At 44.6% G+C, this 20,562-nt stretch overlaps 3 protein-coding genes across 6 annotated transcripts; 1 reads left to right on the plus strand and 2 right to left on the minus strand.

Annotated features, from left to right (window-relative positions):
* The first annotated feature begins 1,270 nt into the window (after window positions 1–1,270).
* serpinc1 (serpin peptidase inhibitor, clade C (antithrombin), member 1) lies at window positions 1,271–6,098 on the plus strand. Of its 2 annotated transcripts, none has more exons than XM_048977306.1 (8): window positions 1,271–1,384; window positions 2,195–2,570; window positions 3,766–3,981; window positions 4,076–4,213; window positions 4,329–4,547; window positions 4,894–5,068; window positions 5,633–5,697; window positions 5,795–6,098. In XM_048977306.1, exons 2-8 carry the CDS (start codon window positions 2,199–2,201, stop codon window positions 5,966–5,968), a joined length of 1,359 nt encoding a protein of 452 aa, XP_048833263.1. In that variant the 5' UTR covers window positions 1,271–1,384; window positions 2,195–2,198; the 3' UTR covers window positions 5,969–6,098. The 2 variants fall into 2 exon arrangements, with proteins under 2 accessions (XP_048833263.1, XP_048833264.1); XM_048977307.1 differs by having other exon boundaries at window positions 1,277–1,384; window positions 2,198–2,570.
* Window positions 6,099–6,839: 741 nt separating this feature from the next.
* zbtb37 (zinc finger and BTB domain containing 37) lies at window positions 6,840–14,876 on the minus strand. 3 transcript variants are annotated; one of them, XM_048977304.1, is made up of 5 exons: window positions 14,440–14,876; window positions 14,270–14,328; window positions 13,222–14,190; window positions 13,004–13,103; window positions 6,840–11,499 (listed from the first exon to the last, which is right to left on the minus strand). In XM_048977304.1, exons 3-5 carry the CDS (start codon window positions 14,172–14,174, stop codon window positions 11,029–11,031), a joined length of 1,524 nt encoding a protein of 507 aa, XP_048833261.1. In that variant the 5' UTR covers window positions 14,175–14,190; window positions 14,270–14,328; window positions 14,440–14,876; the 3' UTR covers window positions 6,840–11,028. The 3 variants fall into 3 exon arrangements, with proteins under 3 accessions (XP_048833261.1, XP_048833262.1, XP_048833260.1); XM_048977305.1 differs by lacking the exon at window positions 14,270–14,328 and having other exon boundaries at window positions 14,440–14,573; window positions 14,824–14,859; XM_048977303.1 differs by lacking the exon at window positions 14,270–14,328.
* Window positions 14,877–16,369: 1,493 nt separating this feature from the next.
* On the minus strand, window positions 16,370–20,352 carry s1pr1 (sphingosine-1-phosphate receptor 1). The gene is made up of 2 exons (XM_048977429.1): window positions 20,077–20,352; window positions 16,370–19,204 (listed from the first exon to the last, which is right to left on the minus strand). Exon 2 carries the CDS (start codon window positions 18,990–18,992, stop codon window positions 17,886–17,888), a length of 1,107 nt encoding a protein of 368 aa, XP_048833386.1. The 5' UTR covers window positions 18,993–19,204; window positions 20,077–20,352; the 3' UTR covers window positions 16,370–17,885.
* Window positions 20,353–20,562: the final 210 nt, after the last annotated feature.

Here is a 20,562-nt window from a genome sequence, read left to right on the forward strand (position 1 = left end):
TAAATTAAGGTACAAGTTAACTTCAAGAAAAAAGTTTGTTTCTTATATTATACTCCATTAAGGAATGTTTAGAATTATATTTCTCCAATGTGGATGTAGCTGATAATATACCATTTTCTTCGTAAAAGAATTCACTGTGTGAAAATTTGTTTGCATTTTTGTATAATACAATCTGCTTCTTGTTTCTTTTGACTTGGGAAGGGATGACAAACTGGAAGTTTGGGGGAAAATATAAAAAAAACTGTGAAATTAAAAATGTAAGTTATGTGTAACAGTGATTCTTTACTGGCAGGGACTGTGATTAAATAATTGTAAATCTTCTGTTGTCCGGTGTGGTTTTTATACCTTTTCTCAAGACAGCCCCACCACCTGCACCAATTAGTCACGGATCCTTACCTCTCGACTCGAGGGGTTTGCTGTAGATGCACCAGTTCTTTAACCTTGATTCTGAGAACCCAGGGGGTTTAAGGTTAATTAAATATTCTAATTAATCCAATCTATTTGCATTTGTAAGCATATTTCAAATGGTGAACACTTCTCTTAATGAGCTACATGTAAAGTGCTCTGAGCTGCATTTACTTAATCCATTTTTTTGACTGGCATCCCTTTCTTTATGGGGGTGGTGGGGGGGGGGGTGGGTGTAGCCAGCGCAGTTTCTTTTAGGATCTGAAGACAGCTGGCATGTGACTTCAGCACCTGTATGGGTGAGGAGATTATTGGCTGGGATTTTAAGGACCGCTGTATAGATATACCACATCTTTAAACTCAATTAGCTCCTTGCATCATTCTCTTTGTAGAAGTTACTCTAACTGTAAGAAGACAAAGGTAGAGCCTTATTGGTTAAATATATGTGTATTTTTTTCCTTATTGGTTAAATATGTTTTTTTTTTTTTACGTTTGGTTGCTCTGTCTCTACCCCCGTCACCTAACAGATGTGTTTGGCAATGCCGTACTGTTTGCTGAGCTTTGGGCTAAAGGACAGAGCCCTCCCCAGGAGTTGGTGCTCAGTTTCAGTAGGGGGGGGGCAGCTTGGTTTCTTGGAAAAAAAAATGTGTGCTTTGATAAACGTGTAAGCTCTAAATACTTTCCTCTTGATCTTATTTGTTAGCTACACATTTGCTTGATACAAATTCAGGCTTATTTTCTGTCAAAATGGTTTTACTTGGTGTTTGTGTAAATGCCATTTGTTTGGGTTGTGCATTTAGCAAGTGATCAATAGCTCAAAGGTAACTGAACTGTGTTGATCTGAGCAAATTATTCTCCCCAAAACTCCCAGGATGCACTGCAGCCTACTGACCCATCTGCTTCTTAGTGCCTTTGTACTCTGCCTGTCAGGCTGCTCTCTTCAAGCCCCATTTCTTAGAGAATAAGTTATCGAATACAGGTAAGTTTGTGTGTTTTTTTTCCCATTTTTCTGCCAAACCAATTCATTATGGACTCGTAGTAGTTTTCTTTTGTTCGAATTACAATCTGTGGGCACTTTTCATTTTAGAAAATCAACAGCATTGAACGATTTGCTTTACTCTAAATTAGAAGAAAACTCTGAAAATGAATGACCATTGTAATTTAATTTTAAGATTAATTGTACGATTTAATTGATTGTGAAGTAACTGATTCGGCAAATGATAATTACTTCGGAAAGATGTTTTTGTCTGAGTAGTTTGGTAATGATAGATGCCGCATGATGACAGTACATGTCAATCTTGAACATCAAGCTGCTGTTCCTGTGCGTTTTGGCGTTTTGCAAAGCAGTGTGAATATGAACAGCAGGAGTCAGAGGCGTCTATTCCTGATTATTTTGGAGAAGCATCATATCTGATGACCCATGTCCTTTAAACGCATTATTTTGTGGTATACAAACAAACAATAATGCGTGGGAAACGGCCGTGCATGTTCTTCTGAGCATTTGCACGCTTTCCGAGCCACTCAGTTTTCAGAGTCATTTCTGACAAAAGACTGAAGAAAACATCACTACTGATCCTGCCGTGCGTGTTAAATATAATTCCACTGATTCAGTAATTTGACATCTTGCTTGGGACCATTTTGTTTACTTTGGGCAGCACCACAACTATTTGCTGTCTGTCCTAAAAAATATTGACATTGTCCTGACCTCTGTCTGTTGGAATCTCTGGCTGCTCTGCAATAGTATAGGAAGGTCGAATTACGATCATCCGCTGGGGTCTTCTTGGTCCAGCAGCATGAGTCGGCCTGTTGGCCCCTGGTTCCTGTGGCTTCTGTGCCTGGCGTCGGCCGTCCAGGGCCTCGTGGACATCTGTAACACCAAGCCCAAAAGCCTGAAGCTGGAGCCCATGTGCGTCCATCGCAAGCCTGAGTCTCCCGATAAGGGTACGACGCTGGAGCAGGGGTCCGAGAAGGTTCCCAACAGCACCAACCCCCGGGTGTGGGAGCTGTCCAAGGCCAACAGCCGCTTCGCCCTCACCCTGTACGGGCACCTGGCACAGGCCAAGCCCAGCACCGCCAACATATTCATGTCCCCACTCAGCATTTCCAACGCCTTCGCTATGACGAAGCTGGGCGCCTGCAACTCCACGCTGGAGCAGCTCATGAACGTAAGAGCTGGTGGCTCTGGGGCGACATCGCGGCTGGCATGGGGGGAAGTGGGTGCAAAGCAACAGGAAGCCGACTACTGCCCGCTCCACCCTACATTAGTAAAATGATTTGAGGGTGACTCAAAAAGTGTCAGCTAAACATCAGCAACACACATCTGGGATGTTTCCCCAACTCACTCACTCAGTGTTGTGAAGTAACTAGTTACATAATGAAATTAAAAAATAGATGTACAGACACTCCCCTAGGCTAGGCCATGATGTTTGTTAGGTTATACGTACTGTATTAAAATGCATTTTCGCCTTACAATAGGTTTATCCGAACATAACCCCATTGTAACCTTGTTAGTTACAGAGGGAAAAAATATGTAATAGTTACTAATCAAGAAGGGGTTACATCCAAATACATTCTTTTCAGTAAAAAACTTATATGAAGAACATATAATTCTTTTTGTTGTTCTGCATCTTTTTGCCATGGAGCAACATCCATCCATCCATCCATTTTCCAAACCACTTATCCTACTGGGTCGCGGGGAGTCCAGAGCCTATCCCGGAAGCAATGGGCACTAGGCAGGGAACAATCCAGAATGGGGGGCCAGCCCATCGCAGGGCACACTCACACACCATTCACTCACACACACACACACACACACACACACACACACACACACACTCCTACGGGCAATTTAGCAACTCCAATTAGCCTCAGCATGTTTTTGAACTGTGGGGGGAAACCCCACGATGACATGGGGAGAACATGCAAACTCCACACACATGTAACCCAGGCGGAGATTCGAACCCGGGTCCCAGAGGTGTGAGGCAACAGTGCTAACCACTGCACCACCATGCCGCCCCCAGTTTAAAACATTTGTTAGAAAAAGTAATCAAATGTAATTATATATTACTATGTTACTTTGATGGAATAATCAAAACAAATGCATTACTTATTACATTTTAACAGGGTACCTAGTAATCTGTAACCTATTACCTTTCTGAAGTAACCTTCCCAGATACTGCTCACCGTGATTATCTGTATGATAGGACATGCATAAAATGACATTAAGCTTGTGGGACGTTTTGAAACTTTTCCAGTTGAGTATGTTACTGCAGTAGCATTTTGGATGCATGTACAATGTCTTGGTTTCCATGCTACATCTGTACTACTCTTTGAATCTCATATCTAATCTGTCTCTTGCAGGTTTTTGAGTTTAGCTCTATCAAGGAGAAAACATCTGACCAGGTTCACTACTTTTTTGCTAAATTGAACTGCCAGATATATCGTAAAAAGCATGAATCCATTGAACTGGTCTCTGCAAACCGCCTGTTTGGGGAGAAGTCCTTCCTTTTCAACGAGACCTACCAGAACATCAGTGAGCTTGTGTATGGAGCCAAAATGATGCCGCTCAATTTCAAGGTCAATCATATCGTCATGACGTTTTCCTGTAAACAGACCATTAGAGTTTTCACTGTACTTGACAGTAGCTCTTTGTACACCCTTCCCTCTCCAGGAGAAGCCTGAGTTATCGCGGATGATAATCAATGAATGGATTTCCAATAAGACAGAGAATAAGATCCAGGAGACACTTCCAAATGGGGCAATAGACTCCAATACAGTGCTGGTTCTGGTGAACACCATCTACTTTAAGGTGCTTAAAGATAATTGGATCTCATCTGTTATCCTTTAGAGTCTGTCAAATGGCCTGTCTTGCCACTTTGAGAAGAGTTTCTTGTCATGTGGTTTGTATCATACTGTCCCTGCAGGGCCAATGGGAAAGGCAGTTCGATAAAGAGAACGTCTTCAAGACAGAGTTTTTTGTTACCGAGTCACATTCTTGCCCTGTGTCCATGATGTACCAGGAGCACAAATTCTACTATGGGATGTTCAGTGAAGATAAAGTCCAAGTCCTTAGCCTTCCATACAAAGGTGGAGAAATTTCAATGGTTCTCATCCTACCTAGAAAAGACACGCCGCTGTCCGAGGTTGGTCTCCACCTTGTCACTGTCTTTCTTGAGTAAGAAGGACTATGATGTTATAGCATTTTCATACAACCTTTCAGTTCCAAACAAAGGGGTACACATATGACTGATGATATAAGGAGCAGAGGGTGGAGAGCTGGAGTGAATGAGTAATAAGGCAGAAGGGGTCTGATATCCAAGTTGGGCTTGATAACATCAACATGTAGAACTATGGTAGCAAGAAAATGTACTACACTGAAGCTTACAGTCACAGGAACTAATTAATGCAATATGATCATAAGTACGCTGTTTTATATAGAAGTTTCCTGGAAAATATATGAAATATTAATGTACAGACTTGTGTTTTAAGATTGAGAGCAACCTGCAGTTAAAGAAACTGTCTGGCTGGCTGGACGCCTTGGTGGAGACCAAGGTGTCCATTCAGATCCCGAGATTCCAAATAGAAGATGAGTTCACACTGAAGGAAAATCTTGAAGCACTGGGACTGAAGGACCTCTTTGACCCGAGCCGGGCCAGCTTGCCAGGTATCTCATCCTTGAAAAACAATTAAAAAAAAACTAGCAATTTAATGATGCTGCTTTTCCAGGGCCATGGGGTTTAAGCAACTAGAGGAGGCGGGACCAAGACATCTGATTGGTTGGTCCCACTTCCTCTACAATCTGACTAGTTATGTCTCTGAACCAATCATTTTTTTCTTCTGCCCTCAGAACATTTTTGTGTAAAACTCCATGAGTTTAATCATCATGGTCGTGATGTCATCGTCTTTAGACCGGTGTGCTTGTTTATGAAAGAAATCTTTGGATATCTCATAAAACATTCTATAGGATAAAGATTTAAAACACTGTGCCCTACCTACTCAGGTACCTGATACCATCATTCATAGACAATGCAGTGCACTCAAAATAATGAAGACTTGGTCCAAACTCGGATGGTTTGTGTGTGTTTTATTAGAGTTCCCCCATGGATTCAGCGCCAGTGTTCTGTCACTATGCCTTTGTCAGTGTATCAGACTGATTATTTCATAAAACATTCTAGACATTTTATTAGTATCTAAGTGATGTTAACATCCAGCTTGGAAAACCTTTCAGGAATCGGTGGAGAAAAGGAGAATAACCTCTACATCTCAGACGCTTTCCACAAGGCATTCTTGGAGGTACGTTCGTTGCTTATTTAATATACGTCACACTGCAGGAGAAATTGCTATTATTAGTGATATTTTATTGACAGAATAACTTCTCTGCAAACTGTAGGTGAACGAGGAGGGCAGTAGGGCTGCAGCTACCACGGCTGTACTGGCCGTTGGCCGTTCCATCAACTTCCAGCGGGAAGTCTTCATCGCCAACCGTCCCTTCCTCCTGCTGATCCGGATGTCCACCACCAACACCATCATATTCAATGGCCGCGTGGCCAACCCATGTGACTAGCTTTAGAAGGTGTGCTCCTCAGAGACGCCTACAGGGGGCGAAGCCTGTCATTTCCGTAATGCTCAGAAGAGAAAGATGTGTTTGTATGTTGTTGTGTAGTGCTCCTCAAATAAAGTGACAAATGTCCCTCTCTGCTTGCCGTGGTGTTGATGCACATTATGATCGCTCCTTAAAAAAGATGCCACTGCCACTCGGTTTAAAAGTTCCTTACTAAATTACGTTAAACCAGTGGTTCTCAAACTCGGTCCTCGGGCCCCACTGCCCTGCTTGTTTTCCAGCCGCTGCCCAGGGGCCCTTGGGGTGCAGGGGGACCGTGGGGCCCCTAGCCCAAAACAATTTGCAACGCTTATCAACAATGTATTTTCGTTTGTCTATTTTAGAGGGCCTACATTCTTTGATCCTCTGCCTACAAGGGCCCCTGACCCTATAGGGAGGGCGTTTGGCTGCCAAGGGCCCTTCAATTGTGGTGGTCGTGGTGCTGGTGCTGGGGGGCCCTCGCAAACGTTTTGCCCAGGGGCCCACACTACCCATAATCCGTCCCTGAGCCCTGCCCTACACACTGCTCATTACCTGGATCAGGTGTGTTCAGCCAATCAGAAGCTGGAAGACAGCTGGGACTTGTGTGTGGGGCAGGGATAGCTGGAAAACAAGCAGGGCAGTGGGGCCTGAGGACCAGCTTTGAGAACCACTGCGTTAAACCAAATGCAACAAAGTGTTAATTGATTTTACCATGATGAATCCTATACCACAGAAACCTACAAACTGTGTGATCACTGTCATCTATTATAAGAAAAAAAAGTATCCATTAAACTACCAACTATGCAAAAAAATAATAAATTCATACAGACAGGCATCAAGAACTCAATTTGTGACATTTTCAAACCATTTTATTGGTTTTATGTAACATATTATGGCAAAATCAAACAACGGATATATCACTCCTTAAATATACTACACTGTTTCCTTCACAGTAACACGTAAAGTGCTTTGCTTTAGGAAATATTTCATTTATATCTATGTAACAGTAAGTGCTGTGAGCAGTTATTCACACTCCATAAAGTGTAACCATGACTATTAGCTATAAAACTGAAATGTTCCTCCAACCCTGATCCAACCTATAACCACTGATACAGCACATTATAAGTGCACTGAATGAATCAACTTTTAATAAAGAAAAATGCCATGAAAACCACTAAACTCAAAGTGCTAAATGATTCCCAAGGAGAGAATTTCATACAAAAGTAATTTTTCATGTTATTAGTTGAAGCTACTAAATATTAAATTTTGCCTTTATTTTAAATCTCAGGTGAAGTACAATTTATTCAGGCAATGGTCTCAATAGTGTCTTAGTTTGAAACCTATGCTGTTCAGTATAAACGGAAACGTTCAGTAAATTAAACAATATCACTCTTGGTGATGCATTTGTTAAGTTCTGGAAATGCACCAAAAAATGACTGAAACGCAACTTTGATTGTAATGCTTCTTCACAAATCCATCCATTTTCTGAAACCACTTATCCTATTCAGGGTTATGGAGGCTATGGGCACAAAGCAGAGAACAACCCAGGATGGGGCACCAGCCCATCACAAGGCACACTCACTCACACAGGGACATCTATGGGCAATTTGGTAACTCCAATTAGCCTCAGCATGCTTTTGGACGGTGTGAGGATAGCAGAGGAAACCCCACGATGACAAGGGGAGAACATGCAAACTCCACACACACGGAACCAGGGCAGAGACTCGAACCCGGGTCCCAGGAGTGTGAGGTGACAGTGCTAACCACTGCACCACCATACTGCCCCCTTCCCACAACTGTAAAAGGGAAATAAACTACTGCGGATAATTTTCATTTAAAAAATAACTAAGAAAGAAAACAACATGACCTAAATGGGTGAATATTTTGGTTTGCAATACCATCGTAGCCCTGTGACTCTGCACATGCATCCCAGCGCAGAAATTCCGACTTTCGCTTTTTGCACCAAAGGGGAAAAAATTCTGATACAAAAATTTTTTTCTACCAATAACCAAAACATGCATGCATATTTTGATTTCACTACAAACCAGGGTCTCAGGTTGGAAGGCTGAAGTTTCACTATATATTGTACCGCGAACCGGTGACTGGGGAAGTACAGACACCAGCTTCCCAGGGTCCGAGTGCCCTCCTGTTTCACACATGTAATTAATTTTTGTACAAAAGGCAAATCGGCACCCATTTGGCAAAATAGTAACAACAATGACAAACTTCAATGTTTTCAAAGTCCAGATGAAAGGTGTCTCAAAGACAGCATGCTGACCTCAACTGGTCCCTTAATATCTCACATTAATGTCTCCATCTTGTCCTGGATAATTATCAGATTGTGTCTTATGAATGAAATGTACATTAAACTATGAAAAAGGATGTTTATGTGTGTGCTGGATCATTTAATCGAATATCTATGAATAGACCGAGGATGTCTGAGTATAATACAAACATCCACAAGGTCAGTGACCAACATGCTTCAATAAACTGTATAACATGTAACATTACCCACACTGTTTATCACAGAATAATATTATTTTGGAATATTGTTTTCAAAGAACACTTCTTTGAAACCACGTGTATCTCTATGCTCACGTAGGGATTTATGAATATTACTACCAGACCTATACATAGGAGTAAAAAAATGCATAAACCTTTTATCAGCTACAGCTGAACACCTGTAATTTGTGCAGACAGAGGTATGTAAAGCGGAGGTGAAAATCTGCTGGTTTGAGTATAGCTGAGGTTGAGATTAGCTATGTTGAGGGTAGTTGAGTTGAAGATCACCCATGTTGGGTGTAACTGAGGTTGCGACTGGCTGTGTTGGGTGTAGTTGAGGTTGAGACTGTGTTGGGTGTAGCTGGGGTTGAATTTGGCTGTGTTGGGTGTAGCTGAGGTTGAGATTGGCTGTGTTGGGTGTATTGCGTTTGAGATTGACTGTGTTGGGTGTAGCTGGGGTTGAAATTGGTTGTGTTGGGTGTAGCTGGGGTTGAAATTGGCTGTGTTGGGTGTAGCTGAGGTTGAGATTGGCTGTGTTGAGTGTATTGCGGTTGAGACTGACTGTGTTGGGTGTAGCTGGGGTTGAAATTGGCTGTGTTGGGTGTAGCTGAGGTTGAGATTGGCTGTGTTGGGTGTAGCTGAGGTTGAGATTGGCTGTGTTGGGTGTATTGCGGTTGAGACTGATTGTGTTGGGTGTAGCTGGGGTTGAAATTGGCTGTGTTGGGTGTAGCTGAGGTTGAGATTGGCTGTGTTGGGTGTAGCTGAGGTTGAGATTGGCTGTGTTGGGCGCAGCTGAGGAGATCAGCTTCGTTGGCCATAGATGAGGTGGATATTGGCTGTGTTGGGTACAATTGACGTGGAGATAACCTGTGAGCGATTGCATGTAACAAAACACCCTATAAAATCAGTAGCCATTTTAAAACTCGCATTCAAGCAAAGATTCCCAGGGGTGTAAATTCACAGCTCAGAGTATAAAAACTGCAGTACATTAGTCACCGGCTACATTTGCTTTTTTCTGGAAATTTCTGCTCGCAATATGACAAGTACAAGAAGTACAAATACAAATGTACTACTTACGTAAATGATACATAATCTCAGTATTTCTGGAGTCGTTTGAAAATCAAGATCTGTAAAGAAGTTTAATGTTGTCGTTTTAGTTTACGAGTGTTTCCAGGAGTAACAGAATAATGTTATTTTCTTTCCGAACGAGGCTTGCTGAGATGTTGCCCATGCCTCCGCATTCCTGGAAGCCCTGAATCCTTGATCCACGGATCCCCTTCCAAGCACCATGCACGGCTTCCCTGTACAAGCAGTTCATTGATTTGTGAAGCGATGACTTTCATGGGTACCTTGTGGTTTGGTCTGTTTCCACATGTGTTACTCAAGCTCTGAGAAACAGTCTGAACTCAGAGACACAGTTTAATCAGAATGTATGAAAAGACCCCAAAATAGTCATATGTAGGGAAAAAAGGACCGTAAGGAAATATAAAATCTCCACACAAAAGTCCGTCAAGTGCGTGCATTACTACACCTGTGCTATGGCCGTAATATGCGCTAACAGTCATAAAGTAGCTTATCTACAGGTCGATATTGTGTTTCTCGTTTTCTGAAGAGTAAACATTCAGCAGCAGATTTGGGAAACCATGAGAGTGTATATTCATGTATAAATACCCTGGCTAACTAGTATCTGGCTAATGAAAGTCAGCAAAAGTGTCTAAAACGGACAAAGATTAGAGTGTAGATCCCCCCCCCAGTTGGCTGTAGATGGTACGGCCCACACTCATTTACACTAGCTGCTCTGCCACAGCATGTGCAAGTTGCTTCAGGAAACACGTTCAACTAACTCCAAAGTTTGATCATCCAGATTGTCTTCATGCTAAATTTGTTCCACTAATTAACCTTGAGTCTCGTACCTGACACACAAGGATTTCTCACTGTTAGAAAAGGCAGGGTCGAACACCAACTGACCTAATCTGACCTGGCTGGGCATCTCCAATATTCAAAATTCATGGTAAACTGGAAAAAAAAACACAGTTTATAGGATAGTGTAAGGTAACTTGATAGAGGCATTAACGTGTTTGGTTGGCAAGCCAACGGCAGGCATCTCTAAGCGAGCGCTTTGCCGTGCAGCCGGCTGGTCCTTTGAGAAACTCCTGTCAGCTCCTCAATGCATCCATCACAGCCAAGCATCTTCCTGGGTCTCTGCCTTTGGTTCCGGTCCACAAGCCTCCACCTCCATAGGTCCCTACACTGTCAGAAAAAAGGGGTACGTTCCAGGTGCAACTTTGTGCCCCAATGTACGAAGAACATCAGTGTACCTCCAATGGTACACAAATGCTCCTCAGAGTCCATTTCTCTACCTTAAAACGCCTACAGATAGGCATCGGCAAACACTTGAAGGTACAGCCCCAGTGACAAGTATTTGTACTCCTCATTGGTACAAATTGTATTCTTTTTTTTCTGACGGTGTATCGAAACAAATCGAAGGGAAAACAGGTGAACCAGACCACCCACGACATCACGGTGTTGAGATCTTTCTATCAGTCAGGTCCCGTAGTGGAAACAGAGCCCCCCCCGCCCCCACCTGAGCCCTCGGGCTCCTCGCGACCGGGCGACTCATCCTCCCGGGGACCGGCCCGCGTGGTGGTCTCAGGTGAGGCACTGTGTGGCCCGCGGGCTGGGTGGTTCTTGCGAAGGTGCTGGTTTAAGATGGCCTGGAAGGGGAAGCTCTTGCCACAGACGTGGCAGTGGAAGGGTTTGTTGCCCGTGTGCTTGCGGATGTGGTACTCCAGCTGGTCCTTGCGCGTGTACTTCTTGCCACAGATGCGGCAGGCGAACGGCGTGATGCCCATGTGCAGCCGCATGTGCCGGTCCAGGCTGCCCTTCTGGTTGAAGGACTTGCAGCAGTAGATACAGGTGAGCCGTGGGTTGTAGCGGAACCAGGGGTCGCCAACCTGCTCACGCAGGTACTCTTCGTACCCCCCGCCGTCATACGCTGCCTGTTCCTCGCCCTGGGTGGGGGGGGGGGGGGGGGGGGAGTGGGAGCAGTGGGGGAGATGCTGTGATTTGGTTGCACTTCAAGCAATGCACGTCTGGTACCCGTGAGAATAATGCACAGATGAGTGTCGCTTGTGTGAGGGGTTCATGCCTAGGTGCACTCAGTGGGAAAAAAAAATGTAAGCAACCAGAAGTAATGGTCCGATTTGGATGCAATTTGGTACACGTGCAGACCAGCGATGGGTATGTAATGTCAATTTGCCAGGAGCTGGCATGTCTAGTCACCAGGCACAGGGGACGCCTCGTAGGCGCATTAGACAGCATTACCAGCACTTGACAGAGTTTGATAGGGGTCACATTGTGGGTTTTCCATGAGGCTGGGGGGTCTAATCATGCAATTGCCCGGCATGTGGGGCATGCAGATGTCACAGTAGCCTGATGTTGGAACCAATGAGAACATGAGAGCACCCACACACGTCGGGAAGGTTCCGGTTATCTAAGATAGACCACACCAAGGAGGGATGTTGTATTGTGCGCCAAGCATTACAGAACCCCATGATATCTGAGCCATCCAGACTCAGGTATCGGACTCTCTACAGCACCCTGTGTCATCCCACACCTTGTCTCAACGGACTATGGGTCCACCATTCCGTAGTGTAGGCTGGCGCTAACACCAGCACAGAGACAGCTGTGGAGGCGAGGACTGATGACGAGTGGCGTCGTACCATGTTCAGCGATGACGAAGGTTACAATCATGTGCTAAGTGTTTCCCTATGGAAAAGCGGTTCTGCATTACCATGGATGACTGTCGTGTGCGCATATGGCGGCATCGAGGGGAGAGGACCAATCCTGCTGGGGTGACTCTTGGCATCATGGTGTGGGGAGCCATTGGGTATGACATCATGATGTGGGGAGCCATAGGGTATGACATCATGATGTGGGGAGCCATAGGGTATGACATCATGGTGTGGGGAGCCATAGGGTATGACATCATGGTGTGCGGAGCCATAGGGTATGACTTCAGGTCATCCCTGGTAGTGATTCAGGGGACCCTGACAGCACAGCGCTACGTCAGTGACATCCTGCATCCGCATGTCTTACCCCTCCTGAGAGCCTGGTACAGCCTTTCAACAAGACAATGCCTGACCACACATGGCCCGAGTGTCTATGGACTGCCTGTGTCATGTTGAGGTCCTCGTGTGGCCAGCCAGGACCCCGGATCTTTCCCCAGTCAAACACGTGCCAATCTGCAGGATCTCGAGGGCCAGTTACAACAGCTGTGGGCCGCAGGAGAGGATACAACGGCTGTACGACTCCCTTCTGAGCCGCGGCATGTACCCAGAACCGGGGGGGTGCCACACCCTACTGACTTAACTTTTTTTGTCACCGAGTGTATTTATGTCTTCTTAATAAATGGTCATGTTTACACACTTGATTCCCATATTACAATTAGCAGAGACTAATACCCCCCCCAAAATGAAGGCAGCCACGCCCCCAAGCTGTGAGATAGGCACGTACCTGCGAGGTGGGCTGGCTCTGATCGTCACGCCTCCCCGGAGACTCTGCCTTGGTCCTGTGCCGTTCCGCCTTCTCCGCCACGCTGCCTGTCGGGCTGAATCTGCGGCGGGGGAGGGAGAGTGAGCTTCCGCGGCGGGGGAACATGTCACCTCATCACCGTAACATGGCACATGCTCATTTAAACAAGCTAAACAGGTCACTGCGAGAGCCGTACGTACCTCTCCGTCTCGCGGAGGCTGCTGGTGGGCTGATGAGAGTTCCTGCTCCCAGAAGGCTGTGCGTTGAAGCCCTCCTGCACCCACACTCTGTGCCCCGTCCTTTTTGGGCCGCTTTCCTCGGCACCACCCTCATTCCCTGTGAGAGGAGCCTCCGCCCCCGTCCAGTCCTCCAGGCTCTCGGTCTTGATGCGGACGGCACCCCCGTCAGCCTCAGGCCCTGCCTCCACGTACCACTGCCCCGCCTGGTTTATCCGCAGGAAGGGCTCCTCTGAGCCTCCGTGATCTCCGGTGCCCGGCACTCCGGAGCCCGGCTCGCTGTGCTCTATAACCTGGGGGCTCATCGACTCTCCGGGAGGGCTCACCTCACACACCTCTGTCTGCTCCTGAATATCGCTAATGGCATCTCTACAGTTCCATGCATCCCCAGCCTGGGGGGCGCTTTGACCGGGGCTCAGAGGCTGGGTCCCAGCCCTGACTTCCCCTCTTCTTCCAGACCCTGGGGCCCGAGCCTCACCGCCGTGAACCTGGCCTCGGACCCCCAGCCCCTTCTCCACGTCGGCCAGGCTGAGTGTGAAATGCACGCCCTCCAGGATCTGGGTGCACCGGTCGATGATGTGCTGCATCTGCAGGAAGCTGGCCGCCGTCAGATAGCTGATGATGTCGGCCAGCCGCAGCCGCAGGCGGCCCGTGTAGCAGAAGGACAGCAGCTGCTCGAATACACACGGGTTGCGGATCACCGATATGGACATGGTGCTCATCTCGCCCAGCGACATGTGGTCCCGGAAGTACGGCGAGCTAGCAGCCAGGACCACCTTATGGGCGCGGAAGCTCTGTCCCTGTACGTTCACCACTATGTCGCACAGCCGGCCCTGCATGCGCAGCTGGTTGAGGTGGGACAGCACTGAGTTACTGAAATCCGGGATATCCAGCTGCACGCTGCTCGTCTGCTCCATCCCAGCGTGGCTTCACCTGCTCAAAGACAGCGGTTACAGCCTGAGAAATAGCCTATGTCCTGAAACATTCTGCTGTGCTCCTAGTCTGTACCTACCTACAATACCACCAGAGATACCGAGATTTAAGCCTGCAGCAGTGTTAAGTACGGTCCATCTTTTGCAAAAACAAATGATATAATTATGTTCAAACAGTCCGACTCATTTTGACGAATAAAAAAGTTCTTAGCTGGCTTGGTGGAATCAGAAAATGGTCTTAAAAACTTACTTGGACACAGGCTGATGAAACACTGAATACCGTCAGCTGGGGTATACTGGCTGTCCGTTTGACAGCTGGACATCAGTAATCGCCTCGCCGTTTAAGGCCAACTTCTACGCATTCTTGTCTCGCAGTTTCTTTTTCTGACATTTTTAAAGTAAACGCATAGCGTTGCGTTATGATTACAAGGTGGTGAAATCGCATTAGTGCACAACTGACATGATCCCGAGCCTAGCTGATCTTACTATTTCCATATACGGGGAGGAGCCCGGTTAACGCCAAGCAATAACAGCAATCAATCCTGACTGTCATTTAGACATGGTCTCATGCATTGTGAAGAATATAACACAACAGACTACAAATAGTGTCTATAAAATCCATAATCATCTTTACTTCTTTTGCCTCGCATACTTTCATCGCTGTGCCTGGGTCAAAATACAATAGAAGACGTTGGCTAACCCGACGCCTGGGTACGCTGGGAAAAGTAGTTCTTTCTCAACACTTACGCAGTAACAAAGAACTGCCGTCGTTGAACTTAAACTCATAATCCCGTCATGCATTGCCCGCAGTCAATGCGCAGCACGGGATGACAGAGAGATTGGTGGGTCTGCTCAACTTTTAACAAGTGCTTCTTAGTATCGCATACGGACAGTCAGCGATGACAGATTTTGATGCGTGAAATACCAGTTACAAGCTTTATAACCAGACTCTGCTTTTGACACCGGGAGAAATTTTACGCATTGAAAAATGAACATTGAACAATGGTTTTATTTAAAACGGTTAGATTCCTTAATTTTCCTAATTTGCATATCCGGCATGCACTAAAATATGCAATATTCCTTATGTATGAATGTATGTTTATATCTATGCATGTATGCATGCATGCATGGTTTGATGCGTGACAAGAGCCGTCATTATTTCATCCTGCGACCACAAAAATGCCACTTATTAATCATTTATCGCCATCAGTAAGAATATATTATCTACTTCATTTTGTAGTATGCTTATAAATCTGCAGAATACATTAATTATAATATTTCCAAGCCTGCGATGATAAACCTGAGAAAACCGTATAATGGATAAACTGTACTTCTGTTACGTAAGTCAGCTAATATTAAATTTAAAGTGCCATTGGAATATTAAGCCACCAAGTGGCGCTGCGTTAGCATGAATCTCAATTCTGAACAAAATTTCCGAATGTTTGTTTTGATGGGAGGATTAAGCTTGTATATTTTGGCAAGAAACTCGTGTTTTTCAAAAATTATTTTCCCTCCTAAATGTCAAAATATACTAGCCCAAAACTGGATTTATCACAGGCGTATTGAATCGCCCGGTATGTTCGATATTTTTTTCAGGATATGTCAGTCAAATAAATATTTACACTACAATATTTGTAAATCATTACACGAGACGCCTTTTTGCATTTGCGATGTACCATTAGATTATATAGATAGAACTGACCCGAACTATTTGTTTATTTAACATTACATTTTCCCATAAAAAGTAAAATATCTGAAATTGTCATTTAGGTAATTAAAAAGTATTCTAAGGATATATTCTTATCAACACATGTGTAGAATCGCTGAATATTTTGTTTTTACAAGTATTGACATGAATGTTAAAACTTCAATGTTTACTTAGCTGCTTAGCTGATTGTATCTATAAGTATCTGCCAGTGAATGTATCTCAGGGGAGTGACCGTCGCAGTTTTCTTTGTGATACGTGAAATAGCGGGACAGAACAAGATTTATTTTTATTAAATAATAAATATTTAATCAGTATCCCATCGGAGGTGTTCCTGGCCTGTGCTCCGTGGGCTGGGCAGTTAAGGAAGAAATGTGAATGGATGGATGGATGGATGGATGAATGGATGGGTGGGTGGGTGGATGGATGGATGAGATTTTCATCAATAAGTCCAGTCTGAAAATAACTGCCAAAACACTTTTAAGAATTATTTTATTAACATCTAACAAATACAATTACACAAATACCACAAATATTAAAGTGTGCAAATAAGAAGTGGGACAACATGGTCGAATGAGAGAAAAATGTTTTGGCAAATTAACAGTAATGAACGTGCTTCGGTATGAAGCCCTTATACTGGACAAAAGAGGATGTTGAAAAGTATAACATTTAAATATTTTACAAAAAAAAAAAAATACACAATGTGAGTTTCCATAGGAAATTTTTAGCATGTGCTAAAGGGTCTGGCTGCTGCTTCACCTTACATTTAAATACTCTCGTTATTATTGCCACAAACACCAAGCCAAAATCCAACTTCAGCCAGAAAGAACAGGTGCTAGGGAAGAACAGGTCTGATTTTTTTTTTTTTACAGATTTCAGTTTGCAAGTGAATGTTGTGAACTGTTCGTCTCTGGTCTGTCACATGATGTACACGAATTTGATGGTAGATTTGCATGTGCCCAGACAAAACACAACTTTGCCTTTAAAGTAGTGTTTCCCAACCTGGTCCTCAGGGACCCGTAGCCAGTGCGCGTTTTTGCTCCCTCTGAGCTCCCTACCAGACAGGAAGCAAAAATGTGGACTGTCTGTGGGTCTCCGGGGACCAGATTGGGAAACACTACTTTAAAGAAAATCTTCCTCTCTCATATTGCTCATGGATGCTGAGACAAAATACTGTCAGTCTGTCACTGATTATCTCAATGATGGACCACTTTATATTTCAGGGTATCAGTGGCTCAAGATATTTAATGAAGTCTCAATGCAAACCACCTACAAGGCAACATAACTACGGCTGATGTAAGAACATCCTTTGGGTTTCTACCACTATGGAGCCCATCTGAAATGTTTCAGAAAACAAACTGTTATTGCATCTACACAGCATTGCTACGATGATAAATGTTTATCCAATGTTGGTGAAGGTGTCAAATTTTATGAGAAACATTCCCAATCAGGGGTTGGTTTTCCACTCTACTAAACTTCCGAGTTACTTCGGAGAAAAGTCCTTCATTAGCTGCATTTCTGAAATGTTTCAATAATAACAGCAATAACAACTAGTATCTAATTTCACTCCTTCTTGAAAAACACATTTTAGAGAGTGTAAGTAATGCTTAGAAATTTTTTATTTGCACAATTCCAACAAGTGCATTGCTAACGAAAATAAAATTAAACTCACACAGGTAATACTGACCGACGAAGGTTACAATCATGTGCTAAGTGTTTCCCTATGGAAAATCATGGCAAGTAAGTGTCTGGGGCCGTCAGTCCTTCAAGCGTACAACAACATCTCCGCACACTGCTGCCAGTTCATACAGCTGCTGGTTGTATGTGTCTCGTTTTCGATTCACGTGGCGCTCCTCATGACTTGCCGAGCTCCTTCGGGGCGTCTTTGACATCACGGGTGTCCTCTGAGGAAGCCCTGGGCATACATACATGTATACATTCACAAATAAGTGTAGAGTGAAACGCCAATCAGCACAGAGGGATGGGGTCCCTTAGGAGGACGATGTGACATTCACAGAGGAGGCCACCGTCTCCCGTGGTGAGTACTCAGGCTCCTCCTTGTTAGGGTGGGAGGAGTTATCCGACTTGCTGCGGCTGAACTCGGCGCCAATTATGGGCCGGGTGAATTTCCCACCAGGTCGGCTGCAGAAGCTGCAGACGAGCATGCGGATGAATGCACGGCGCATCTCGTTGCTGGTGAGCGTGTAGATGAGCGGGTTCATGGCGGAGTTCAGCACGGCTAGAGCCAGGAACCACTCCGCCTTGTAAAGGATGCCGCATTTGCCGATCTCGCACGCCACGTCCAGCAGCAGCAGGATGAAGAGTGGGGCCCAGCAGGCGATGAAGCAGCTGAGCACGATGATGACCGTCTTGAGCAGGGCCAGCGACTTCTCCGAGTTCTTGTTGCTGCGGCCGTTGGACACCTTGCGGAAGACCAGCTTGCGGCTGCGCGTGCGCACCAGCGCGTAGATTCGCGCGTACAACACGACGATGGCCATGAGGATGACGCTGAAGACGGTGGTGCAGAAGAGGATGTAGGTCTTGTGGTAGAGCGGCAGCACGGTGGAGCACCTCTTCATGTTGTCGATGCAGTTCCACCCCAGGACAGGCAGACCACCCAGGATGGCGGCGATGAACCAGCACGTGCTGATGAGCAGGAAGACCCTGCAGGTGTTGCCGCTGTTGTGGAGCTTCATCTTGAGCATGGTGAGGTGCCTCTCGATGGCAATGGCCAGCAGGCTGAAAACGGAAGCCGCCAAAGCCACAAACATGCTGCCCTCACGGAAGAACCACTGCGTTGGAGTCAGTTTGTACGTGTTTGCCCCCGACAGAAGGATATTGGCCATGTACACAACTCCGGCCAGCAAGTCCGACAGTGCCAGGTTCCCAATGAAGTAGTACATTGGCTTGTGGAACTTTTTGGTCCTCCAGATGGTCAGCAAGACCAGCAGATTCTCCAAGATGATGAAGCAGCACACAATGATGAAGACCACCGAGTCTGCCTTCAAACCCGAGTCCTGCTCCACCTTTCGCAGCTTCCCCGTGAAGTTGTAGTGTCTTGATATCAAGTCAGAGTACATGGAATCAGCAACAGCCATAGTTCATCGGACGAATAAAAATCCTGCTTAACGTAGTGTCGTAATCCTCCGCACTGTCTGTAGAGGGCGCTAGAGGACCACCGTCCAACGCAAAGGCTGAAATTTCTATTCCACTTGATCCCGATGCTATCTTACTTTTCCTTCAAGTCAAGAAAAAATCCCTATTACAAAAAAATGTTCTCCATATGCATGTAGGCCACATTGTGATGACCCTGAAAAAAAAAGAAAATGCTGTAATTTAAATAAATTATGAAATATAAAATTACGTATCCTGGTGAACAGCGAGCACGGGGAGTTTACCTGAAAACGTAATGATCGGCAGGTGTATCTTATACCAGCATATTTTACGTCGCTGTCATCGAGTTGCTTTTCAATGTTGTCTTAAAAGTATTATTGATAGACTAATTAGTGATAAATTATATTTAGTTTATGCAAAGTACTGTGGATCCCACACGTTTAAAACTATAACTTCATCGTCATGCCGCTTTTCTCCAGATTTTAAAGTTTATGTAAAAGGGACAAATAATTTTATGTTCCGTATACACTTATACTCAGGCTAGAAATAGTATTAATAATTACATCCAATGTATATTATTCACAGGCTATGAGACTACAGGAAACCCCCAATTAGAACTGCAATATTTGCCGTTATTTTAACTATAAATTCTTGTAGTTATAGAATAAAATAGAAATAAAACAGAAGTGGTCATTTCTAAAAAACAAATAAAGAAATACCCCAAGAAATATAAATCCACTTAGAAATTTAGTTTACTCGTGACAAAACGGCTAAGGTCAAGTGTAAATACTATCAAGTCGAATACCCAACTTCGATAAGTTAACTTGCTTTTCTGTATTCGCGAGCCATATTTACGCCGCTAACAAACTGCAGATCTCATAGACACCGTGCAAACGGATACAGAATTTAGATTAATAGAAAGAAAAACTAACACACCCGAAATTCACACGTTCATGTTGAGCGCCCGTATCTTCCATCCAGGTTACGTACTATTTATAATATTAACGATTTTTTGTTATGATTCGCATTAGAGTTGAAAAAAATAAAATAAAATAGTTGGCGCCTTACCTTAGAAATTGATAACCGCACAGGAAAGTATGAATTACAGCCGGAAAAATTCAAGTGTCCTTAAAACATGTATAGATGTATAAACGAATAAACATACAGAATTAAATATATAAATAGCTATAAATATATAAAAGCTTCAAATAATGCCAAGTCAGTAATAGATACCGCTGGGACAACCTTCCATGTAGACTGTGACTGCAACTCTCCCTGAAGTAAAGCAACTCTCCCTGTAAAAGCAAATTTTGGTGGAGTCGGGGCGGGGGGTCTTCACGCGGTCTCCCCTCCCCCTTCGCTTTCAGATAATCCACACTGCACATTCCACAAATTCAATCGCTCGCATTTGTGCCGAAATAAAATCAATAGTTTAACTCACGTAATAGTATGTAAATGCCAACGACGTGCACTTCCTGTGTAAATGAAGTTACATTTCCTCTGCCGACAGTTAACTATCATGTCACCAATTAATTGTGTTAATCATGATTCCAA

The sequence above is a fragment of the Brienomyrus brachyistius genome, chromosome 15 (genome assembly GCF_023856365.1).
Source record: "Brienomyrus brachyistius isolate T26 chromosome 15, BBRACH_0.4, whole genome shotgun sequence".
Lineage (NCBI taxonomy): Eukaryota > Metazoa > Chordata > Actinopteri > Osteoglossiformes > Mormyridae > Brienomyrus > Brienomyrus brachyistius.